At 42.1% G+C, this 27,459-nt stretch overlaps 1 protein-coding gene across 1 annotated transcript; it reads right to left on the minus strand.

Annotated features, from left to right (window-relative positions):
- Positions 1 to 17,785: 17,785 nt before the first annotated feature.
- Positions 17,786 to 19,457, minus strand: LOC136485131 (uncharacterized). Its single transcript, XM_066482074.1, has 4 exons — positions 19,075 to 19,457; positions 18,879 to 18,937; positions 18,161 to 18,278; positions 17,786 to 18,029 (listed from the first exon to the last, which is right to left on the minus strand). Exons 1-4 carry the CDS (start codon positions 19,275 to 19,277, stop codon positions 17,948 to 17,950), a joined length of 462 nt encoding a protein of 153 aa, XP_066338171.1. The 5' UTR covers positions 19,278 to 19,457; the 3' UTR covers positions 17,786 to 17,947.
- Between the last annotated feature and the right edge of the window lie 8,002 nt (positions 19,458 to 27,459).

Here is a 27,459-nt window from a genome sequence, read left to right on the forward strand (position 1 = left end):
TTGTGCCTTTCCTGGTGGAGCGCCGAAAGGTAACTCTAGTGGAGTGCTCGTGTCATTGAGTTACCTCACTTGTGGGTAGGTTCTTGTGGTGTCCAATTGTGTGGACGAGGTTTGTGCAACACCTCTTAGTCGCCGAACCACCAAGTGTTGGTCGACACAACGGAGACTAGCGTGTCGGCAAGCACGTAAACCTCAGAAGAAAAATTGGTTGTTTATTGCCCTTTGGTATTCTCCTGGTGATTGAATTAGTATTCATCTTGTGATTGGTTCACTCCTCTACGCGGCGATATAATCACCTTACTTACTCATTTATATACCCGCAAACTAGTTGTAGTAAGCTCTTTAATGTAGCTAGAATTGAGAGCTTGCTTTGTAGCTTAAGTTCATCTAGTGGAGCTCTTTAGTATAGCATGTGTGAGAGCTCTTAGTGAGTAGTGACTTAGTAAATTGTGTGTCTAGTGATCATAGTAACTAGAATTGTTGAATAGGTGGCTTGCAACCCTTATAGAGCTAGAGCAAGTTTACTTTTCGCTATTTGTCATACTAATCAAATTGCTCTAGTTGGTTTGTAGATTTTAAATAGGCTATTCACCCCCCCCCTCTAGCCATATTAGGACCTTTCAGCCGCTCGCATCGACTGTAACTAACTACTGGTCAGCGCACCAAAACATTTGTTCGAGCAATTTCCACTTACAATTCAACATAGGAATCTAGAAGAAAATAGCTATATGAATGCTTGTGTAAATGAAATAAGATATTTATGAAGGTTCAGGAGGTACATTATATCAAAATAACAAGACCATACAGAGGGCTACGCTACATCTATCTGTGTTAGCATTATGGGTGTTTTGTGTGAATGGCTAAATGGTTTATTTAATCTGTGAAGCAAACAATAAAGACTGGACAATCATGGGTATTCTGGTAAATAGCTGTAGAAGAACGAAAAGAGTAACACACTTCATATCTTGGCTAAAGTCACAAATTCGTAAGCAAGTCATGAAAATACAAAGAATTATATGGTGATCCATAAACATTTGAAGTCTCAATAGTTAATCATGGGTATATACTTAAGAGAAATGAAACAATCCGACCACGAGATGCAAAACATTGCATTCAAAATATTCTGATTTTTATTGGCAGGTTAGGCAGTGGCTCACTATTTTGGCAAACCTGTTGCACAAGATAGTGCTTGTTTGACGTCTTCATTGTTTATGAATGATGTCTACGCTGTACATTATTCTTTCTAACATTAACTGATGGAGATATTAGAGCCTGCAATATTAGGCTCTCAGTTAATAGTATGGTGCTCCAAGATTTTGCGGCTTGCCAAAAGTGATCTACAAATATGAAGAAGGATTTAGAAGCATTAAAATATGGCCATATATTTTGAAGCTGATCTTGTAAGACCCAAGGAAATAAAGGACTATTTCACAGTTATGAAGCTCTTAACCTATCAGAAAGCCTTGTCTGCGTCACAAGACAGGTATAATATGAGAGCATTATCTTATATATATTGACTAAAATAAGAAAGAAGCACTATGTTTTTAAATTTTGCAAAAACCTAGGATGAAGAAACATTGTTGTCTTCTTACTTTTTCTACACCATCACTAATCCACAGGCAGATCATATATGACAAGATGCAGCACCTGATTACTCGAGGAGGTGCCTACTGGGCAGTCCATCCACGTATACATTTGTTCAAAAATCTTGAAGGCACTCGCCCAAATATTCAGGGTAGAGGAGGCACTGCTAATGAATCAGCACAGTAATGGACGCATTCAACATGTGCTTTGATTAGGTTTGAATCATAAACTGTTTGTGACCTTTATTGAAATGAACAAACTATGAATTGAAAAGCATAGAGAAGAAAAACCATCTTACAAAACACATGCTCTCCCTATACATAAAACCAGAATACATAGTTAATCTAAGAGTAAGCTAACAATGGCACCATGTCGGGTAAAAACAAAAAATGAGTAGGTAATCTAAGAGGAAACTAACAATGGCACAGACAATAGTATTAAACATATATTTCAGGAGACATGAAGTCACTAACCAATCCTAGGATCCCCTGGGGCACGAAGCATCCACAGAAATTTAGATCAAGATAATCAAATTGAGACCTGTAAAGACCAACAACTATAAGCAATCTGATGGCAGACACACATCAGCAAATACCACATAGGAAATCTAAAAGAATAAGAACATAGAGCAATCGAAAGAAAGGACCAGATCACCTCAGATTTTGCTAGGCTACATGAATAGATTTATAGAAAGAACCCCTTGTCTTCCTTGACCACCTTGCATAATATAAGCATCAACAACCAGCAAAGGGAAATAGGAAACCTACAAATTCTCATGAACGTAGAAACTAAGAGAAGCACTGAAGCACGGACAATAGGTTCTAGAGATGAATGGCACAACACAGATGCGAGGGGCGGTCGAAGCTTATATCAATCTCTGAAAGATAAACTTTTTTGTAGCATACAGTAAAAGGTTAAAAGCAGCAAGGTTCATTGTTTTGGCTGTAGCTGTAGCCTACTAAACAAATAGCAAGGATCAGAGTAATTACCGAAGATATGACATATGTGATATGTCCAGCACCAACTCCAAAAACTGGGAGACCTCTCAATGAGAGAGATGAAGGCAAAGAAAAAATTATCGAAACAAAGATAGAACTATAAGGAAATCTTGGGTAGCTTTCTGATTAGCATAAAATCTCAGCCATAACTAGTTCAGTGCAAAGATCAAATCTAGATGATCGACAGACACCGGTGCAAAGGGCTGTAAAAATAGAAGGGTAGTAAAATGAAAAAAAACAATAATGAATAGGGTAACAGGAGGCCTCTAAACAGGACCAATTCAGTACAAAGATCGAAGTGGAACTGATTACATGTATGGAGCGTTTTTAAATTCACCGCAACGACAATAATATATGTACTGAAAAATCATTGTCATAAGCAAGTGGATTTGCAAGCAAGTGTATGCACTGAAAAATCACAAGCATAACCAATTTAGTACAAAGATCGAATGCAGCTGATCGGCAGGACCTTAGGTCTAGATGTTCCAGACCTGCAAGAAAGAGGATTTGCAAGAAAGTGGACAAAGATGGATAGGAATAAATACATCATTGGCACTGAGGTGTGGTCAGTAATAGAACAACGAACAAATTATGTGAAGTAAAGACATCACTGACAATGGACCTATGTTCAGCAACGAGCGCACAAAATGTAGCAATTAATGAAAACAAAATAACACATGCAAAAGCAAATTGCTAAGATACAATGACATAGTCATCATAGAACTAATGAAAATAGCAGAATCATGGAAGAATGAAAGAACTAACCATCATTGCACAATTCCATTGTGTTAGTCTAAAAAAGTTCATCATCCCACAACCCCAGAACCTTAGTAAATAAAATGTAGAATGAAACAACTAATCATCATTGTACAATGAAGGATATCAGTTCTGCATGTGATCCGCGTATTTAAAGACAAGAGAAGCGCAGGAGCAAACGGCCTCCTAGGGGAGAGTGACCAAGATCTTTGCAGTGAGGAGAGGGAGCTGAGGGAAAGGAAGGGGGAGAAGGGGAGAGAGCGCCTCTCTGCCATGCGCAACAGGGAAGATGTGCCAGTGTGGGGCTCCTCCAACGATGAAGGCCGACGAGCTAGATCCACACACGAACCCGGCCCCGGCACTAGAAAGAGAGCATGCACCAGAGAAATTGGTTACTCCCTGAGCACATGAGAAGTATACAGATCGTGGGCGCACCCACAACGTAAAGAAATTGCTTATAAGGCCTGCCAAGCCACTGCACACCGCAGACACAACTTAGTGCAATTCATAAATTGCATTGTTCCTGTTAGAACAAATAATAGAGAATCAATGTGCTATCATTGTAACAAGGGATAAGAAGGCCTTTCAAAGAAAGAAGTGTCGACGAACCAGGAAAATAACCACACATCTAAATGATCGCTACAAATGCTATATAGTAACTCATGTATCGAATTGACGTCATAGCGGACACAACTACTATCACCCTATAGGCTTTTTCCATATTGATGTTATGCATTTCCTATTTCCATGTCAAAGGTGCGGTAAACACTACAATATACCATCAATCAGTTTGTTGGCAAAGGCGATAAACTTTCTTAATAAGCAAAATAGGATTGCTTGAATACCAAATGATAGGAAACACGTGAATAGCCAGGTAAAGAAAAAGGAAAAAACAATGTACTCACCCAGAGGCAATGGCTTGTAGAATGACCATTTCTTGGCTGTATCACTACTAAACACCAACTAGGCACGACACCTGGAGGAGGAAAGCAATCAGTGTTTCTAGCTTGGAATGTGACACTACCAAACCAAAAGAACTTTACTGATTTAGGACATATCAGGATGGTTGTTTTTGATGTATGAAAGTAGAGGAACATCAGATCATTTGTAATGAGCAAAATAAAGTTGCCACAAACAAAACTAAGTGGCAAGAATGCATGAGTGGGAAGCAAAGCATTAAAAAGAAGCTCTGACCCAAACATATTGGTTGTAATGAGTGGACAGCAAATGCTCTATGTACATACATTTCTCTCAGCGGATAATACTTTGTATGATAGATTACATGCCTTCAGATCTTAAAATTGCATATATACTATCATTTGATCCACTTCTAATGTCAGCGCATCTTATGTCAGTTATCTATTAATGCTTTTGCTCATATTTCCAAGATTCCAGATATTGGAATGTGCAAGGTGTTGACATTGAGCTAGAAACCCGATGTATAGAAAGCGCAATAAAAAATGGATAAGAACAAAAGCTGAAAGATATATATAGAGTATGCATACTTGATAGCACCTTTTCAATTACTCTACAGTCCTAATTAAGTAAAAGCAGAAGCAGCATCAAAATGCAATTAGTGCAAAGAAGCGCACAAGCTTCATTTCAAGATTTTCACTTTGCTAGTGAGAAACCTTCCACCACGGCCCTGTTTTCAAAAGCTGGACCTTACTTTGCTTTAGCCCCAAACTACAAAAGGTAGTCATAGAGCAATCAATCAAGAAGGACATCAAGTAATTGTTTTTTCATTTAGAATGATAGGTTATTTAGTAACCAAAACATTCTACCATGAAGCGTCATCACAGTCTATTCTTATCAATGCACATGGGACAAAGCACCTTTCACAATCTATTATTGAGCTAATTAAGTATACTAACCAAGAGGCACAAGACAAACTTACCAATAAATGGTGAGAACCGGTCACCTTTCATTTAGAATTTTTACTCCACTGGGAAACCCTCTACTATCATCTTGGTTTTCAAAAGACAAATCCTGAATTTGCTTTAGTCTCCAAATGAGCCCTCTGTAAATATATTATATCTGTTCATCTTTGTTTTCTCCAATCTTTTGCTATTTTTTCCCGTACTATGAACTGCATGTATAGTTGATCCCTAGGCAGTACTGTGAATTGCATGCATATTGATCCCTAGGCAATAGCACACATAACAACTGAACTCAAACAACACTTAGATTAGTAGACACATAGGAAGGAAAGAGAAAGGGCACAGCAGGAAGGGAAGAGAAAAGGTGGGTGTACCTGGAGGAGCAAACGCAGACTGACGCGGCCAGGCAGCCACGCCGAGCTGCGCCCACAGGGGCCACCGCCAAGGGGTGCCCGTGCCGGGGCTGCCGACGCCAAGGACCGCGACCCCGAGGGGTGCCCATGCCGGGGCTGCTGCACCGTGTTGCGTGGTCGCACCGCTGGGGGCAACTCGCGACACAGCCGGAGCCGTGAAGCATAGGCAGCTAGGGTTTCGTGTAGCGCACGAGGACCAGTGGGAGAAGGCTGCGCTGGGGTGAAGCCGCGCCGGCGGTGATCACCAGGGCCTGGTCGCACGGCGCGCCTGGGTGGGGGGGAGGAGCAGGGCGGCAGCAGCGGTGCCCCGGTCGCGCCGGTGGGCGTCGCCCTTGCCGCATCGTGAGGGAGGGAGAGAGAGAGAGCGAAGAGGAGAGAGGAGGGGAAGGAGAAGCTAGGGAAGGAGAAGCAGAAGCCCGATATATATTTGTCTCATTGGATTCGGACAAGAAGCCGGAGAAGCCAAAGGTAAGTAGTGGAGAAGCTGTAGAAGCTAGAGAAAACGACAAGAAGCCGTTGTCCGCAGAATCTGCTCCAAACACTCAGAACCACACGATTGGAGATCCGACGGCAGTAGAATTTTAGAATGACGTGGAGTGGTGTTATGTGGAGGAGCCCTATGGGTATTCTAGGGGTTAATTTGTGCTAGTTCTTCCTACCGCCATATTAGTGGAAATGTGTTTTTCAGTAGTGAAAATTGTGAAGCCAGATCTATGAAATCGTATTGGGGTTGGATTTACGAATGATTGTGTAATTTGCTTCGTGGAACAAAAAATTCCTGATGCAATTCCAAATGATGATGTCATAGTTCACTTTTAGAACATGAATGACAATACCCGTCGAGTGATAATATAAGAGATAACCACTATTGTAAAAAGTTTATTTTGTCTTATTTTTGATATTGCTAATTTTATCCCTCAATATGAATGTTAAAATTATGCAATATGTTATTATCATTATTTATGCGTGTGTTATGTAATGAGCATAGTGTTAGATTTCTATAAGTTTGGACAATATAAATTTGTGGCGACCCGACAACAATTTATTCTAGATTCGCCACTGGTATATTGCAAGTGTATCTTCCAAAAGTTTCGGCTATTTCATCTGGATGCTGCATGTTTTCATCTGGATGTTGCATATATTGCAGTGGTTATACGAGTATGTTGCAACTGTATGTTCAAAACTGTTTCACCTGTTTTAGACATGTGTTGCAAGTGTTTTATCTGAATGTTTCATATGTTGCAGTGACTATACACATGTTGCAAACGTATGTTTCAATTTGTTTGCCTTGTTTCAGTATATTGCAGCAAGTTCTACTCCCCATGTGCTCTAACTCGCGGGCATGCACGCGCTGCACGCACCCAGCCAGCACTGCCTATCTCTATCATGGAGGCCAGCTCCAACAGTCAGGTGCCTTGCACCATCAGGCATGGCCCACACGGTGCAGCATGCAGCCGGGTCAACATATGGGTACGTGCGCTGCGCTCCCTCCTCTCATGTGCAGGCGTAGCAGTAAGAGGGAGGTGTGTGTTCAAAAAAAAGCAAGAGGAGACGTGGGAGGCATCAGGTGTAGCAGCACACGGATAGGCGTAGAAGCATGCGCGGGTGTCTAGACGTGCGGATCCGTGCAGACGTCCGGGCGCTAGCATGTCGCTTTCTTTATTGATTTTTTTTGTTCTTTTTTTTTTGCATTGATAAAGCTTGTGCGAAGCCGATGGGTTACAATTCGAATTCGCAGACATATATCTCATAGGGCCACGCAATGATCATGGCGGGATCACCATGGTATGGCTGCGCACCCAACGGCCTTTGGTTTGGGCTAGCGATGGTGGAGCTTGCGTCCATGAACTATAACAGTGAGATGGTTTTCATAGCCGGGACGGAGGACGGATTGGTGCAGGCCGGCCAACTTTATTTCTCCGAGATGTTCTTGGCTTATACTTGATTTTTTCTAACACGATGCCATGACATGCATCTCCTTAAGCTTAGTTTGATTTACGACTTGACATTGCTTGTGAAGATATATTTATTTAATTAAGAACCACAAATCTCATTAAGTCCGGGGGTACAAAATATTACTATCACCGGAAGGTAAAAAATGTTCCAAGCCAAAAGAAGACTAATTTGAAAGCGATTGACGTGTTAATATTTTTGGCAAGCGTACAAATCTTGCGTGTAATTTTCAAAAAACAAATCTCTTGCGTTAAATGATCTTGTCAGTGGCAGAACTGCTGCTAGGGCCATGGCTCCGGACCTCTAGTCTAGGGCCGTAGTATTTATAATGGGCTACATATTTTCACTGTAGCTTAATATAAGGCACTTTAAAAAAGGATTTGTAGCAAAATCTTTTTTTTTACGGCCGGCTCTATATTGAGCCGCCTTACAAATGATGCCCAAACGAGCCGTCCTTACAAATTTATTTGTAGGAGCTACTAGTATTATCAGCTGCTCCTACAAATCGGATTTATAGGGACGGCTCAATATTACAAATAGACGCCGAATAGTAAAAACTAAACACTAAAATTTGAATTTTTGCAGATCACCTCGGATGGAGAAATGACCAAAATAAAAGTTGTAGATCTTAAAAAGTTATGAAACTTTGTTGTTTACAACTTTTTCATTTGAAATCATTTAATATTTCAAAATATTATTTGAAATTAAATTTTGAAATTATCGAAGAATTCTGATTTCTCTTTTTAATCTCGAGCTAAAACTTGTAACTAGTTTTTCTCCCTCATACTAACTTCAAATTTGATGATTTTTTTCCTAATTTTTTGTAAAATCATGCTCTATTAATTTATTGTGTTTTTACGGTTGTTATTTTATCCATCTTTTCATGTGACCGTGTTTTATCTATTTGAATTTTGAATTTAAAAAATAATAACTTCAAACGTCATTTTGAAACATTAAATAATTTCAGTTGAAAAAGTCATGAACATAAAAGTTGTAGAACTCATCAAGATCTACAATTTTTATTTTGATCATTTCTTCATCTGACAAAGTGGTAGTAACATTGTTCACAAAATTTATATGTCTCTTAAACTATTAGAGAGATATGTCAAATTTATAAAAAAAATATTACTACCGCTATATCGAATGAACAAATGACCAAAATAAAAGTTTTATATCTCAGAAAGTTATAGAACTTTGTAGTTGACAACTTTTTTATTTGAATTCATTTTGTCAAGGAAAACTGAGTTTGAATTTCTCAAATTTAAAATTTGAATTTTTTAAGCAACCTCGGATGGAGAAACAACCAAAATTAAAGCTATAGATCTTAAAAAGTTATACAACTTTATTGTTGATAACTTTTTGATTTGAAATCATCTTGTCAAGGAAAGCTACGTTTGAATTTCTAAAATTTAAAATTTGAATTTTTTAAATGACCTCGGATGAATAAACAACAAAAACGAAAGTTGTAGATCTCGAAAAGTTATGAAACTTGTAGTAGACAACTTTTTGATTTAAAATCATCTTGTCAAGGAAAACTATGTTTGAATTTGTCAATTTTGAAATTCAAATTTTGTAAATGACCTCAGATGGAGAAACTACCAAATGAAAGTTGTAGATCGCGAAAAGTTATATAACTTTATAGTTGACAACTCTTTCATTTGAATTTATTTAGGGCCTCAAATAATCAATTTAAATTCGATTTAGGATAATATGTGGGGAACCAAAATCCAATATAAGCACAAGTGAGTGTTTGGTGTAGTGGTAGAAGAAGGTACACATGAGTGGGAGGTCCAGTCATGATGCACGCAATTTTTGCATAAAAAATGCGGTGACTTGCGACTTTGAGGGAGTGGGCAGGTGGTTGACCAGTGTGAGGGCCCTCTCAGGTTAAAAAAATTGCTATTTTTTTTATTTAGAATCATGGTTTCTGAAAATCCAGCCACTTCTACAAATTGTAAGCCGTCCCTGCAAATCGTATTTATAGGGGCGACTGACCAACCGCCCTTACAAATCAGCGATCTGTAGCAACACTGTAGTAGGGGCCACTGGCAAAACCGCTCCTACAAATGGTCTTCAACCGCCCCTACAAAAGCTTAGTGTAGCAGAGCTTAGTGTAGCAGTGTGCAACACTTAAAGGCCCATGCTATGGCCCTAGTTGTTGAGCCAGCCTAGGTGGGAGGGCTACGAGCTTTGATTTACGGAAAAAATAATCTAGGCCATGTTATTGCAAAAAATTTCAACCCGATGAACAGTAGCACTTTCGTTTTATTTGGTAAATATTGTATAATCGTGGACCAACTAAGCTCAAAAGATCCATCTCGTGATTTCCAACTAAACTGTGTAATTAGTTATTTTTTACCTACATTTAATGCTCTATGCAAACGGCTAAAAATTGATGTGATGGAGAGAGAGTGAAAAAACTTGAAATTTGGAGGTGATCTAAACAAGGCCCTAGAGGCCATTTGGTTCCTGGCCGATTCTAAAAAAAATGGTTCCTGGCCGCTGCAGGCTATGGCGTTGCCGCAGAAGTATGGCGGAAAAAAAAGTCTCCACAAGTGTGGCATATATCTGTACACCAATGAACTATGAGATTGTGTGGCTGCCTCAGTTTATGTGGGAACCAAACGACAGCCAATTTACCTGTGAGGCGTGGCAAAGTTTGCCCAGGAACCAAACACCACCCCCAGTAACACACAATGTCCATGTGAGTAGAATGACGAGCAAATCAAACCTTTTTTCTTCTGTGTTTTGGGACCCTCTTTCTCAACATGAGCCATGTTCTACTTGTTCTTGCTTGTTCCTCGATTGCTTGCATGAATTACCCTAGTGGTTTGGTTGATCATGCTCCACAAGATCGCGGCGGCTGTTGGAGGTGGTGTATCGGTTGCTAAGGCGCAGCTTGGAAGGCTGTAGTCGGGCCGTGAACGTCATCTCCATCCCCAAATCGAGTTATCCACCTTCTCTCATCGAAAGATCAGGATTCACCCTAGCGGGTTCATATCAGTTGGTAATCAGAGCAAGGTTGATCGGTGAGAGACTTCTAGTTCTTTGCTATTTTTAATCTCCTATAGTCCAGAAAAAGCCAAAACAAAATTAGTATATTAGTTCTCCATAATCCCAAAAACCCTTTGAGCTTAATACTATTACTGCTTAGTTAGGGCTTATTGAATTAACGGTTGCATCATCGTGTCAAGTTGCTAGTCTTAGCGTCTAGTCGTTTAGAGTTTCGTGTTCTAGTCACGTTTCTGTCACCATCGCAGATTTGAGTTTATTTGTTTCTCTCTACGAATCCGAGTGGATTTCCAAATTCCTTAGTTTTGTTTACCACCATTATCCTAGCCACGTCCTTGGAGGTTTCATCCACGTCCATATTTCCATCTACAAAAAGAAAATCCAACAAGATCAAGATAGAATTCGATTCGGAGTCCTGTTTTATCCTGAAAAGAAAAGCACCATATTTCATTTGTCAGGAGTCTGAATAGGGAGTTTAAATACAATCTGGAAACCTTAACTTGTTCTCTTTCCAACGGATCAGAGCTTGGTCCCAAATTCATTCTGAGCGCTTCGCAATTGCCCTGGAGATTTGCGCGTCTGCTGGTTTTGCAAAACAACCACTTGTTTGACTTTGCTACTGAATCACCCTTCCCAAGGAAACATTTAATTGTTGTAAGTAGCTTGTTATTTCTTGTTGCAAAATTTCAGTTTTGTGCTAGTTGAAAGAAAAAAAAACAGAAAAAAAGACAGAAGAAAGAAAGAAAAGAAAGATAGAAAAGAAAGAAAGAAAGAAAGAAAGAAAGAAAGAAAGAAAAGAAAGAGAAAGAAGAAGAGAAGGGTTTTTCTTTTGTTGTTATTCCTGTCCTTGTGATCCTTCTTTGCTGCAGCTCAGTGACTTCGTTTGTGTCCAGGCTCGCGTCTCTAGCACGTACTAGCCTAGGACCAGCACAATAACGTCGTTGAGCGTTTGTTCAATTTGCTTGCAACTAACGTGGTTCTAGTATTTCCTTGCTTTAGCCCACCTACAGCTCCACATATTCGACTACAGCTTGACAGTTTGTTTTGTTGCTGCGGCACCGATACACTTCACTCCACGGTTGTAGACTTGTTGGTTGCCGTCACCTCCTGTTTGGCTTGGTAAGAACTTGTAAGGGCTTGTTTTAACAAGTTGAGTTTGAGAGAATTACAACCGACACATCCTAGTAGTTGATAGGAGGATACATATTATTTTTGTGTTTCTTGTTTTCTACTAATCATGGCAGGTGATATGGAGATTTTTGAGCTGTTGAAACTAGACTCTCATATTCAGGATGTCATTCAACACTTGCCGTTATATGATGGTAAGTTTGATCCTCAAGCTTACATTGATTGGGAGTTAAAAGTAGACAATGAATTTGATGAGCATGACCTGTCCGAGAAACAAAAGATTTGTATTGCCTCTAATATTTTGATTGAATATGCTTTGCTAGAATGGAAACACATGTGTAGGCACCAGAAAGTTCTAGAATCTTGGGAAGACTTCAAAATTCTTTTTAGAGATGCATTCATTCCTGCATATTATGTTGATTATTTGCTTACAAAATTAGACAACTTGAAGCAGGGTAGTAAGACTGTGAAACAATACTACCATGATTTTAAGTTTTGTATCATGTTTGGTGGATTGGATGAATGCATGGAAGATGTTATGAGTAGGTTCATGAGAGGGCTCAATTCTGAAATTCGAACCTTGTTAATTAGCAAATCATATTGCCATATTGGTCAATTGTTTTGTCTTGCTCTCAATGTTGAAAAAGAGATTCTATTATCTGTGAATACTTGCCAGAATGATGTGACCCATAATGTCCAAAATTTGTTCACTCTGCATGCTAATGAAGAGCAACAAATAGTGGAACCCACTACTGATTTTCCTTTGTCACAAAATGAATTACTCGCTGTTCCTTGTGATAAAGAGGAGTTGTGTGCTGATGATTCTTTTACTCCTATGCCACAAGTAGCGAATAAGTGTGATACTTTTTGTTTGGAACCATACAAATGTGCTGAAGATAAGCTTTTTCATCCTATTACATGTGCACAAGATGAACTGAATTTGCTGTCCTCTTTAAATAATTTGGGTTATATTGAATTTGATATTCTGTGTAATCTAAATTGTCTAAAAGAGAAACTTAAATTTGATTCTGGTTTACTAAGTTTTAATCATTGTTCGCTTCATGCAATTGGCAAATATGACAACAAAGGAGAATATTTGGTGCATAAAGTTTATATTTGCTCTAATCTGAAATATCCTTTTCGGCCACAATACCATGATCAAATTGAGGGCTGCACTAACACTAATGATGTCTTGCAAAGTTTTTCTAGTTTTTCCCATATGCAACAGGATAAATATCAAGAAGGGGAGCACGGTTCACTTTTACCTACAACACATCCTCCAACAAAGGTCAAACCGAGGACGGTTTGCTGTCAAGAAGGGGAGAATGATGAGGACATCATTGGCTCAAATATGACCATGCCAACCACTTCTATACCAAAGGTGCAACCATTCTATATGAGGCTTATCATTGATGCATTTGATGAATTGGTGCTCCACCATAAAATGTGTTCATTCTCATTTTCAGAATTACTTACATGGATCAAGGACTGATATGATCCCGCTAGGGTTTGTTCCCGATCTTTCGATGAGAGGTGTGGGATAACTCGATTGATGGGTGGAGACGACGTTCACGGCCCGACTACAGCCTTCCAAGCTGCGCCTTAGCAACCGATACACCACCTCCAATGGCTGCTGCGATCTTGTGGAGCGCATCACCCGGCCACTAGGACACTCGTCCTGCAAGCAATCGAAGAACTAGCAAGAACAAGTATAGCAAGTACTAAATTACTAGATGTAGATGAAAGTTTTAAACTCAATCTCAATCAAGGTGGGGTTCCGAAGACAAGAAGACGGGCGGCTGATCCAGCACGCGCGCTTACAAGCAAGTAGCGAGAGCTAAACTTGATCTAAACAAAACCCGCCTATTCTTGGTGGCGGCTAAGGAGTATATGAAGGTGGAAGGACGACCAGGGGGGTGTTGGGGTCATTCTCCAACCCTAGGACGCGTCCCTAATGGACCCAACTTGATACACGGCCCATTGGACCAAACTAAGGTGACGCAGCACCTTTGGACAGACAAGCTCTCAGTCGTAATTCAGTCATTGCGGCCGCCTCAAAACAGATATGGACTTGATTCCAGATCCATATGAAAATAGACTTCATAAGGATTCCATGAAGTACTTGAACGCCCAAATCCGAGTCCGTATGCGACCGTGGTGACCATCACAAGTTGGAGCTGTCCTAGAGTCTGAATTCAGCCTCCGCGAATCCTTGTCCCTTTCGGTCCTCTCCCTGGATCCTAACCAAAACAAGAGTGCACGCATCTCCATGGTCTAAATATGATGGACAGGAACTCAAGAGTGAACTTACTTGATGATTAATGTGACGAGCACGGGCGCGAGTAATAGGACCAGAAACTGGTACTCGTGTCGGTGTGGATGTATCGTTGGTGTTGATGTCCTCATCATCCTCCCCTTCTTGCATTTGAGTCGTCCTCGACTCAAGCTCGTCTTCTTCTCCCAAATATGGCTTTAAATCTGCAATGTTAAATGTGGGACTAACCCCAAATTCTACAGGTAGATCGAGTTTATATGCATTATCATTAATTTTCTCTAACACTTTAAATGGTCCATCAGCCTTAGGCATCAATTTAGACTTTCTGAAATCAGGAAACCTATCCTTTCTCAAGTGCAACCAAACTAAATCTCCAGGTTCAAATATTAGTTCCTTTCTACCTTTATCACCAGCAAACTTATATTTAGCATTCATACGCTCTATGTTTTCTTTAGTTGTTTCATGCAGTTTTAACATCAATTCAGCACGCTTAGTAGCATCAAAATTTAGTTTTTCAGAAGATGGCAAAGGCATCAAATCAATAGGAGCACGAGGCAAGAAACCATAGACAATCTGAAATGGGCACATCTTTGTAGTAGAATGCAGCGAACGATTATAAGCAAATTCAATATGAGGCAAACAATCTTCCCACATCTTAATGTTCTTCTTTAAAACAGCCCTTAACATAGTAGACAAAGTTCTATTGACAACTTCAGTTTGACCATCGGTTTGGGGATGACATGTAGTAGAAAACAAAAGCTTAGTCCCTAGTTTTCCCCATAAAGTCTTCCAAAAATGACTAAGAAATTTAGCATCACGATCAGAAATAATTTTGTTGGGCACACCATGCAAACGAACAATTTCTCGAAAGAACAAATCAGCAATATGAGTAGCATCATCCGTTTTATGACAGGGTATGAAATGTGCCATCTTAGAAAATCTATCAACAACCACAAACACACTATCACGTCCCTTCCTAGTCCTTGGCAAACCCAACACAAAATCCATAAAAATATCTGCCCAAGGAGCACTAGGAACAAGTAGAGGCAAATACAAACCGTGTGGATTTAACCGTGACTTAGCCTTTTGACATGTCGTGCAACGAGCAACAAACCTCTCCACATCTCTTCTCATCTTTGGCCAAAAGAAATGACCAGCAAGTATATCCTCCATTTTCTTAGCTCCAAAATGCCCCATCAAGCCACCTCCATGCGCTTCCTGCAGCAACAACAAACGAACGGAGCTAGCTGGAATGCATAGCTTGTTAGCTCTAAACACAAACCCATCACTAAAGATGAATTTGTTCCAACCTTTCCCATCTTTACAATGCAGCAACACATCTTTAAAATCAGCATCATTAACGTATTGGTCCTTAATTGTTTGCAAGGTTGTCATCTTGATTTCGCTCGAGGTTTAGGTGGCATGTAGGTTGTACCAGTTGAAAGCAACATTCCCAACATTGGAGACGACCTAGCAGCAGGTGACTGACCGTCTCCGGGTGTTGGTCACATAAGGCAATTGGCAATAGCAAGGAGACCAGGATTTGCATTTGAGGGGCATGCACACTTTCCATAACTTACCGTTAAAAGAGCTCTTATGTACGTGGTAAGGAAAATGGCTCCTAGCAAGGACCATTAATGATTTTGGTGATTGAGTGACAACATGATCAATATGACTAATGTTTTTTGCTAGTATACATGGTTTTAGTCCTATGGATCCAATGATAGACTTGAGCGAGGGAACATGAAGACAAGCGATAAACACCTCAAACAAACATCAAGGAGTTGCAATGAAGACTTTAGAACACAAGCAAGAGGCTCAAGACATCAAGAAAGAGAAGCCTAGACAAAAAGACGCGAGAAAGTAGCACTCAAAGTGCACCGGATTTCTTTGGTGGGGGCACCGAGTAAATGGGTGAGGCCCAGGTTCGAGCAAAATGTTAGAAGTGTACAGTGATTCCTCTAATGGAACACCAGAGAACGAAAATAGACAGGGTGCATAGGTGGTTGATTGGCTGAGAGAGCACCAAAATTCTCCTGTGCATACAATAAGGGAAGCACAAGAACAACAAGTGTTGTCTAGTGAAGAAACAAAGGCGTGGACTATGCACCGGAATTCTCCGGTACAGCACCGGATCGAACCACCGAAGAAAATACTTCCAATAGTCGACAAGGGCTAGTCGACATGGCACTGGGCACCAGAGTACTCTGGTGCCGGGACTTCCAGCGCTCACTGTGAAAGCAACCCGATTTTCCAACGACTAGTTGAGGGCGTTGAGGCTATTTATACCCATCCCACTAGAAATTTAAGTGTGTTCTATGTAGTAGAAGGCATAGTTGAGGTGAGGCTCACTCATTAGTGCTCTAGCCACCAAAGTGCTTAATACAAGATTAGAGAAATTAGGCATTAGTGATAGTTCTTAGGGTAGTTTAGACCACATATAGCACTTGCTCTAGGCTTAGACTTAGTGCTTAGTGAGGTTTGTATACCTCCGTGCTATCAGTGATTGCGCACACCATGATTATACAAGAGGGGTTTGACATGTGGAGTGTCCACATAGCTAGGTTGTACTAAGGGAATGAGACCCGCTGCATTTTGGCGAAAAGCTCGATAGCGAAGACGCTGAGAAGTGGTCCAGGAGAAGGCCACGTGGAGACCCACTTGCACATGGGGAAGTCCTGTGGCAATCCACTGACTTAACTGACCGAGAGCTTGGCCCTTGCGAGGGCATCCTTGAGAGGGACTCCAACGAGGACTAGGGGGGAGCACTGGCTTCTTGATACCCCAGGAAAAAGTCGGTGCGGGAGTTTGCATTCTCTGACTCATTTACACTTCCACATTTACTTGCATTCCTTGGTGTGTGCTTTACCTTTCCTAATCTAGCTTGCTAGGTTAGTTGATAGGATTGGAACCTAATATGCAAAACTCTTTTATGTTAGAGATAGCAACATTTAGTAAAACCTCGATGCACATTTAGATAATATCTTGCATAGGTTTTGATAAGTAGGTTGGCCATTAGTTTTTAAGCTGACTAATTCACCGTCCTCCTTTTAGGCATCACAGCCACTTCATATATGTGACATGCCACACTAGAGATTGACCATTTCCATGTGAAGGAACTCTAGCAAGGACTATATCCAAGGCCTTACTCTATTTTTAGGGCCGTGGAGAGAGAGGAGGTGAGCAAAACCCCCACTCCTATAGGGACCCTACTGAGACCCTCAGAAATAGGAGGCCCTCAAATTACCCCCTCAAGCCAAAGCCCAAAGGCCAGCTCTATGGCATAACTTAATTATGAATTCTTACCCAATCGAGTACATATATGGAGACTTAAATGCATCCCACAGATATGGATTCACTCTAAAGCATAGGGACATCAAATATTTTGCAGAGTAACATTTTCTCTCTATTTTCCAATTTGGAGTAGCACATATGCACATTACACTCTTTTGAGCCAAGAGATCTTTGGAAACTAGAAATGGGAATTCTCCAGACGGCTCAAAACCCATAGGTTCAGTATGATTTCCCTAAGTCTGTGGTTGTTTTCTTGTGCGTTTTTAGAAAACTAACAGGTTAATATGTAGTTTCCCTGTGCGTTTGACCATAACAAATTGACATCCACAAGGATGGACAACAAAGGGTTGCTGAGATTTTTATTTGCATTGGGTTGGGGGTGGGGGGACTTGACGAGACATGTTTAGTCCACAGCTGATGAACTGTTCCAGTTGGAACCCCAAACTAAATGGTGGAAAATAATTAAAATACTTCAAATTAATTAGCTGCTAGTTAAGTAATGTGTGGTATTTCAAGATTAACAACGACTTGTATACAGTCTTGGAGCCCTAGTAGTATATATGTAGCAAGACAACACATTTGCAGTGGTGAAGGAAAAAGAACTGCAAAATGGAACAAATCCTGTTCCCGGCATCAAATGGATCTCTTCTTCGTTTAACTGTAGACATTGTTGAGGTAGTAGTACAGGCCAGCCAGGGCAACGATCCCGGCGACGATAGCAATAGGCAAGGCTTGCCTGCAAAATATTTTGTTAAGTCAGTTAATTGATTAATTAGCTGTACAAATATTGCTGAATGCATGTGTATTTTAATAGTTAATTGCTTTATGTGTTGGTTCTCTTTTGTGTCTGTGAGTTAGGTATGTTACCCCAAGGATTCCTCTTTCTTCAGCTGCTCCTTCCTTGCCTTCCTAACATCAGTGGAGTTTGAATTCTTAGCGACTGCCGGCTCGTAGGGTCTGAACCTTCTCTTTGGAGCTCCACAAACTGCATCAGTGATGGGGAAACAACAACAGATCAAAAATTGGAGGGAGCATCTTCTTGTTTTGCTGTTCGTAAATAATCGAAAATACTGGTATATATGTATGATATCATTTGAAGTTAGTGTTCTCAGAAGAGTCCACTCGCTGTAAGTTTTGCAAGGTGTCTGAAATAGTATGCAGTATCACTATTTGATTCTTCAAATTGTTGTCATGAAAATGCAAGCCAAGTTCTGTGACAAATATACATGCTGGCAACACAGCAGAGTCCCCTTAAGCACTACATTTACACAAGCAGTATATTCCAGTTTAATTACAAGCAGAGGCACTTGTTCTTCAATTTATTACATAGCTGCATAGAAATTTCGTATATAAATAAGTACTATAATGCTTCAAGCTTCCTTAGAAATATCAAATACTCCATTAGTATGTCGTCACTATTAACCTTTTGCCATGCATTGCAATTGCAAAAGGACATTTTAAAAACTTTTTCGAAGCTATCATCCTCCAAAACCGTATACAAAGCTAATGTTTTGCGTATTAAAAAACAAAATCACCCAGATAAGAAGAACAGAAGCTGAGGGCAATGGAATATATTCATCCTCACCAGGGCAGAAGTAGTTATCAGCCAGCTTGTCGAACGGCGTCCTGTCGTTGTAGATGTACCTGCGACAACACAAACATGGAGGGGCAAATCAGGTACCAGCACGACGGCAACAGAGCATGCAGATGTAGGCCACTCCACGGCCACGGCATGCGCAGTCGGCGCGCGCGGGCGCAAGAGCCCGGCTTGTGTGGCTCACCCGCAGTCACGGCAGATGTAGGCCTGCTTGGACGCGACCCGCATGGTGATCCGAGCGGCCGTGGCCGCCCTGGCCACCCGGCGGCGCGCCGGCGCCGGCAGCCGCAGCGAGCACGGCGCGGAGAACGAGGACCGGAGCGGCGGCGCGGACCGCTGCGCCGGCGCCGGCGAGCGCAGAAGAGACGACGGGGCCTGCAGGGCCATCTCGCCGCACGGAGGCTGCTGCAACGAGAGCAGCGGCAGAGAATCGAGCGAGCGACGAGTAGCAGAGCAGAGCAGGAGGGCAGGAGGTGGTGGGCCTGGTCGCGAGGAGGAGATAAGAGGGGTGGAGAGGCGATTGGTGGCAGGGCAGCGCCGTCGCTGGTTTTTCCTCTCCCTCTTTTTGCCTTTTTGGCGCGCGCGTGGCGTGATGCGGAGCCGTGGAGGTGCTGCTGGGCTACTACTGGCACAGCCACTGCGGGGTCCCTTCCCTGGGCAGTGTGGAAGCTGCGTGGCGTCCATGGTGACCCTTCGCTCGCTATCCCTTTTTCTCTGGACGCCGTCGCCACATGGCGCTCTGCATCTGCCTCGTAACTACGTGGACCGGCCTCTCGCCAAGGTGCCAAACTGCCAACCCAGCAGCGCTAGACCACCACCAGTTGCTCCAAAAGTTGACGGGCCCGGGCCTGGCCTAAAGAAAAAAAAAATCCGCAGACGTGTACAGCTACTTTTTCTCCGGAGCCGTGGTCCATTTGAGACAAGTTAGTTTTTTTTTTTCTCTCGGGACGTCTGATCCGAAACGCTAGCATCGGAGGGTGCTCCTGGATCTGCGCCTGACGCACCCATCCTGCTTCCAAGGCCGTGCGGGCCCATGCATGCCGATGACCACCCCTGACCCGCTCCGTTTCACATGTCCGCATGCACACAACAAGAGCACCACCAGCAGCAAACAGATGATGCGGTGACCCACGGCGGCACGGTGACCTACGGCGGCGCACTAGCAGCAGCATGCGCTTTTTCCATACCTACTTTTAAAACATCAAAATAAAACAATTACAACATACGTTTAAAACAGATGAAACACTTAAAATATACGCCTAAAACATTCGTGTATAGCCATAGCATCACCGGTACATAAAATATTTTTAGAGGCGGTTAAAATCGGTTTTCAGATGCGGTTTGAAAAACCGCTACAACGCTACCGATTGTAAAAATTAGTGATTTTTAGACGCGATTTTAAAACCGCCTCTAAAAAACGATTTCCAGGGACGGTTCTCTTAAGATAACCGCCCCTAAAAATGATTTTTGGGAATAAAAAAAAAGCTCGCCGACGTCGGCGAGCACGCCATTGCCACGCCGCCACACAGCTACAATCGTTGGCGCCGCACCGCTGATGAGTTGCTACGTCAAGTTGCCGCACTGCCGCGCCCGGCTAGCAAGTCATCGCCGCACTGCCACGCCAAGCCAGCTCGCCGTCTCCGCACTGCCGAGCCGCCACACGTGTCCATCTCGCCGGCACCGCACTGCCGCGCCCAGCCAGCACACCGATGCCGAGCCGCCACACCCGCCCATCTCGCCAGCTCGCCGTCACAGCACTGCCGGGCCTGCTCAGCCAGCTAGAACGCTGCATGTTGAGGCTTTGGACCACACCATCGCTCAGCTTCACTATGGGCCAGGGCCGTAGTTGATGCAAGCCAGCACCGCATGTTGTCACTGCCGCTGCCTGAGAAGTAGGACGCCCGAAGTCCATCCAAGGCACGAACAAGAAAGGAAGAGAGAACAAGAGAGAGGAAGTTGGCGAGAGTTCGAGAGATGAGAACCAATGAGAATGAGATAAGGTTGTTGTTGCTTCGTGAGAACTGAGAAGATAAGGATGCAGCTGGGAAGAAATCGAGGAGTGTGGGTCCCATGCACATGGGTATTGAAAACCAGGTAGTACACGTTCAAACTATTTACGCACGAATAGCTTTCTCTCACATGTGGAATTGTAGTGCGGCGACCACAAAAGAGGACCGTCTCTGAACATCCATTTTCAGAGGTGGTTCTCTTAATTTAACCGTCTCTAAAAATAGATATATTTTTAGAGACGGTTTTCTTAATGGAACCTCCTCTAAAAATAGACCTTCAGAGGCGGTCACAGAGCTACAGTGCTCCTCCTCTCAGTTAGAGGCGGCGTGCTAGTTGAACCGCCTCTAATAGAAAAGGGAGGCGTCGCTGAAAAGTTTTTTCTGTACACTAGATCTACTTTTGAAACATCCAGATGCAACACGTGCAACATATAAAAGAAGACAATTGAAACACTTGCAAAAAAAATACCTGAAAAACACTTGAAACCCTAGCAAAACATATGCAACATCCAGATAAGACACTTGCAACATATGTGTGAAACATATGTAACATCCAGATAAACACGCTTACAACATACGTCTGAAAAACTGATGAAATATTGGAAATAGACGTTTGCAACATACGTGTGCAAACCATTACAACAAATGCAACACCCCGATCTACTTTTGCAACATCCGTATGAAACAACTGCAACATTTGAAATGTACACTTGCAACATGCACTTTTAGCGCAACATCTCTTTGCTGCTTGGGATAAATGGAGGTTCGTCGACGTGTGAAATTTATCAGTCTAGAGCTTACCGGTGGTGCGGAGCAACCAGACAGGGGGCGCGATAGCCGTCAAGCGCAGTGGCTGGAGCAGAGCTGCCCTCTGTTTCTTTGAGCCCAACGATGGAGCTTTGCGTTGTCGACGGACCGACCAAGGGGTGTGATGGGGCAGCTGAAAGGTACTTGTGTGGTTTTGGTAATTGAGTGGCAACCTAGGTAGACTAATTGTGTTTATGTGAGATACACATGTGATTAGTCCACAGGTACACGTGTGTGAGCAACATATGCCATGAAGGTGGAAATGGCTCGAAGATGTTACAAAGCTCACACATGTGATGATGAAGGAGCTCATTGCACATGAGACATGACATTGAGTCATGTGATCAAGTTGGAGAAGATCAAGACATGACTTGGCTTGATGGACCGGTTGCAAGAGTGAAGGGCAAGTCGGAGGCTTTGGAGCGATGGACCACGTGGCAGTGAAGCTTGAGCAAGACTTGGCGCCGATGGACAAAGGCAACGATGAAAAGCAAGTTAAGTCAAGATCGATGAACCAATATGATCATGTGATGATATGAAGTGGATCATATCATTGTTGATCGTGTTGGTGCATGTGTTGCATCGACATTGGAGGAGATGGAATGGAATGCGAAAGGCAAAGGTATAACCTAGGGTATTTCATTTCACCGATCATAGGTGTGTAGAGAAGTTGATGACCAGGTTTAGGATAGATGGCTGTACTATCAAAAGGAATAAACTTGTTTGCATATCGGTCATCTAGTGCCACTCGAGTAATCTAACTTTGCATCGTCGCTAGGATCGAGTGGCGTGGCAAGTTGAGTGGCTAATCCTTTGAAAAATGTTTGTGAAAAGCTAACACACATACACATAGTGGTATACACTTGGTGGTGTTAGCACATTTACCAAGGAGAAGAAGTTGAAGTTAATGTGGATCAACTCGGTGAAGAAACGGAGGCGAAAGGAGGTCACTGTGAGTGACCGGACGCTGGCCTCAACTGGACCGGCGCGTTCGGTCAGTGGCAGCAGTGAGCACGAGGTCTCGGTCTCGTGACTGGACGCTGGCGCGAAGAGTGACCGAACGCTCAGGGCCTATGTCCGGTCAGTGCTGACGTATGGTGACATAGGCGGCGCTAGAGTTAGGCGCGTAGGCGCAGAATTGATCAGACGCTGGTCTATGTCCAGTCATGGTGGACCAGATGCATCCAGTCGTAAAATAGAGGCTCGAGGAGCTCTCTGGAAATGACCAGACTCAGGCGTAGCAGTGTCCAGTCATTCACTGTGCTGCATCCGGTCGCAACTTAACCGTTGGCACGCAAAGTTATCGTTGAAATCGGGCAGCTCCGATTGAATGCAGAGCAACATGTGGACGGTGTAGCGTGATTGGATGCTAGCAGGGTGCGTCTAGTTGATCTGACCGGAGCGTCCGGTCACCCCGAGCTGTGCCCACTGAAGGGGTACAACGACTCTATTTTCGTGGGGGCTATAAATAGAAGGTGGTCTCAGCCATGGATGGTGCTGAGCACATTGGGGGACTTTGTGTCCATGCTTGAGAGTGCTTAGGAGCCCTCTATCTCACACATGCTTGATAGTGATCATCCAATTGTGTGAGTGAGCGGTTCTAGTGCGATTGCATCGTGAGGTTGCATCGAGCGACACTAGGGGGTCGTCTTGCAAGCCGGTGGTGCTTGTTACTTTTGGAGGTTGCCACCTCCTAGATGGCTTGGTGGTGGTCTCCGTCGAAGCCCGCAAGAAGCTTGTGCGGTGCTCCGGAGAAGAGCTTTGTGAGGGGCACTGTGCTCGCCCCATGGGAGCCACTAAGAGCAACTCTAGTTGAGCGTGTCATTGAGCTACCCTCACTTTTGGGGGTAGGTTCTTGAGGTGCCCGACGTGCAGGCTTGGCGGGTGATGCCAATTAGCCGATGAACCACCAAGTGAGCGGTCGACACAACGGGGACATAGCATGTTGTCAAGCACGTGAACCTCGGGAGAAAATCACCGTGTCAACATTGTTCTTCCCATTGGTTTGCAATCCCTTTACACAAGCTTGTAGTTACTTTCATATACATTGTGCTTGTGTAGTTGCTCTTGTAATTAGTTAGCTTGTGTAGCTCACTAGTTACCTTCTTGCTTGTGTAGCATAGAAGTAGCTCCCTTGGGTGGCTAATTTGGTTTGTGTAATCTTGTTAGTCACATTGCTTAGTTTGTGTAGCTAAGTAATTTGCACTCTATAATTTGGCTTGTGTAGCCTTGTTATTGAGCATTGCTAGTGAGCATAGGTAGCTTTGTGCTTTTGCTTACTAGCATGTGTAGGAGCTCCCTCTTTGCTTAAAGTACTAGTGGCATAGGTTTATGTGACCTTGCTCCTAGAATTGGATAAGTGAGCTCTAGCTAGCCGACATCTTTGTTGCCTAATTAGGTTCTTTGCAAGGTGCTAGAGAACATAGATAGAGGGGTGTAGTCTTGGCTAGACCCATTGTTTTAATTCCGTACTTGTTTCGGTTAGCCGACGTGATTAGTTTTAGAAAGTACTATTCACCCCCTCTAGTCCGCCATCTCGACCCTACAAGTGGTATTAGAGATAGGTCTCTCATTTGTGGTCTTCACCGACCCGAGAGGATGGTGACTTATGGGCTAGATGTTGAGTATCCATACACTTTTGATGGCACACACTTTGCACGGTGGAAAAATTAGATGACATGCAATTTTATGTTCATTTCTCTCCAAATGTGGTGGATCATAGTTGTGGGCTTTTCTCATGCGTTGGATGAAAAGAATGCAACTAAAGCGCAAAAGAAATGTCTTGCCAAGCTACTAACATTTTCTATCAATCCATGAAAGATAACATATTTGGGGAGATCATGTACATGAAGACCGCCCATGATATTTGGTTGTACCTCAACTTAATATATGGGAGTGTCTCTGATGATGATGATGATGATGATGATGAGCCCAAGAAGGAGGCACATGAGTGTGATGAGCATGATCACGATTTGGTGATTGTGGAAGATTGCTCCACCTCATGGTCAAGTGATGATGATGATCATACTACCACAAGATCACTTGACAAGGTTGATGATGATGCCACAAGTGTTGCACATGAAGATTCTACCTCAAGCACACTTGGTGGTGATCTTGACGATGTTGGTTCATGCTCAAGCCATGATGATGATGCTACTACAAGCTCTCCAACTACATCACATTGCTTCATGTCACAAGGTGACACTAATGTATCTAATGCAAATGTGATTGATCTTGATTCATAGGAGGAGCTTCTAGATAGATACGGTTGCATGATCAAAGCTTTAGAAAAAGAGATGGCTAAAACCGAGAAATTGAAAATTGAAAACTCTTTTCTAAAGAACACATGTGAACAACAAAAGCATCTACTTTATGTTACTACTTGTTCACATGAGGAGCTAAAATGGGCTCATAAGGAACTTAGTATTGCTCATGATAACTTGGTACAAGACCATGCTTTTCTCACTAAGGAGCTTTCCATTGGAAAAACTAAAACTAGTGAGAGCTCATCACATGGGTCAATTGATCAATCACATGTTGTTGCTAACCATTATGATGTAGGCAATAAGCATGTATCCACCTCTTGTGATGATTTATTAGATATGTCATGCTCTTCACATATAGATACTTGTTCTACTTCTATGTCTTGTGAGACTAACCTTTTGAAGGAGAACAATGAGCTCAAAAATGAAGTGAAGAATTTGAGCAACAAGTTAGAGAGGTGCTACAACTCAAAAGTCACCTTTGAGTACATATTGAAGATGTAAAGAAACAATGGTGACAAGTGTGGCCTTGGCTTCAAGAAGAAGATAACAAAGGTCGAAAGAAAGAGAGAAAGAAAGATGAAGAAGCTACAACAAAGAATGCTCTCTCATACCATGTGCCACCGGTGTCATGAAGCGGGACACCTTGCAAATGGTTGCCCTAACATTGAGAAGCTTAAGAAGATAAAAGAAGAAGAGAGGCTCAAACATGTGAAGTGCTTCAAGTGCTGCACTTGGGGTCATCTTACCTCAATGTGCCCAACCAAGCAATTGGTGAAGCAACAAGTGAAGCCTCAACCAAAGCCACAAGTTGAGCAAGAAAAGACACCCCAAGTTCAAATCAAGATCAACCATGAAGATGGTGGTGACTTGATGAAGAAGAAGAAAACAAGAAGGGGTGGAAGAGCAAGGCATCCAATGCTTATTCAAGATACCAAGATGATGAGCAAAGATCAAAAGAAGAGAGATTTGACTCACATCAAGTGCTATACAAGTGAAGATATGGGACACTTTGCCTCTAAGTGTCCTACCAAGCTTGAGAAGATGGCTCAAGCAATCCATGAGAGGCAAGACAATGGGAAGCACCATATGAGCAAGAGAAGGCTCAATTAAAGAGAAAGTGCTACTCATGCCGGAAAAGGGGACACATGGCATATTCATGTCCCCTAGGTAACAATTCTAAGCCTATTTTAATTATTGATAATAATGTGCTTAGAAAGGATGAAAATTGTACCTCTATGGTTGCTATTGCAAAACATCCCGCTACTCATACTAAGGCTATGCCTAAGTATGTTGCTTCTAACTTGAGAGGACCCAAACTTATTTGGATACCATCAAAAAGTGGATGATTGATTGTAGGTACCATCGGCATTGGAGACTTGATTTAATTGATTTCATATTGATCATCATATGTTGAATCAAGTTATGAAGCCTAGTGCACATCCAAGCCCAATGACATGATAGTTGAGTGAAGTCCAAATGTGTTACATCATACAAGTGCTATAATTCAAGTTATTGGTGATTCATTGGATATATTTGATGGCTTACAAATAATTGAGTTGAAGCTTGCTATTTAGATGATCATGAGCTAACCAAGGTATATCTCTTGTTGATCATTTCATTTGGGTGCATATGAGTTGATTGAATTGGATAAATATGCAATGTTGCTTGCTATGAGAAGTTTGAATGGATAAATAGCTTAGAAATCAAGTTTGGATTGATTTGTGTTGGATAAGTTCATAAGATGACTTTTAGTGAGTGGATTGAATGGATTTATGTCTTATGAAAATATTCAAACAAGTTGGTTTCAAGTTTGATTCACATTTGATGAAGTATAGCTCAAGTGATTGAAATCTATCCTATATTGAAAATCTGAGCTAGCTGTGATCTTAGCCATGTTTGAGTGATCAAAACTTATTGGATTGGCATAAAAATTGGTGTACATGCTCTAGACTTATGTTATAAAATTATGTACAAATTTCATGAGAATTGGAAAAGATATGCTTCGGTTTTGGAGTGGATCTTGTCAGCTATAGTGCAACAGTTTTCAGCATGTAGCAGTGATAGAAGATCTGATTCCTGGCAGTTCATATGAGATCAAATGAAGCTCAAATTTTTAGAGCTTCTATATAACTTAGTGATGCACATCTCCACAAAATTTCATGGTATTTTGATTTGTACTTTCAGATATATGCATTTTTCTTTGAAGAGTACAAAATCTGCCAGAAAAAGTGACAAATGTTGGATTGATTTAGAGTCACTTTGATTGAAAGGTCCTCAAGTTAGAAACTTGTTTATAAGTAATTGAGGCACCTAAATTTGGTTTTTAAGATGATCTAGAAGCATGACAAGCAAAGAGTATAAGGACATTTGATTGTGGAGTGTATGTTGCACATATTTGGTACTCAAATTGGAAAATCAAGATCAAACTCAAGATGATGATGAAGTTTAAGTTCTAGTGACTATTGGGAATTATTTGATAGAAAGAAA

The sequence above is a fragment of the Miscanthus floridulus genome, chromosome 10 (genome assembly GCF_019320115.1).
Source record: "Miscanthus floridulus cultivar M001 chromosome 10, ASM1932011v1, whole genome shotgun sequence".
Lineage (NCBI taxonomy): Eukaryota > Viridiplantae > Streptophyta > Magnoliopsida > Poales > Poaceae > Miscanthus > Miscanthus floridulus.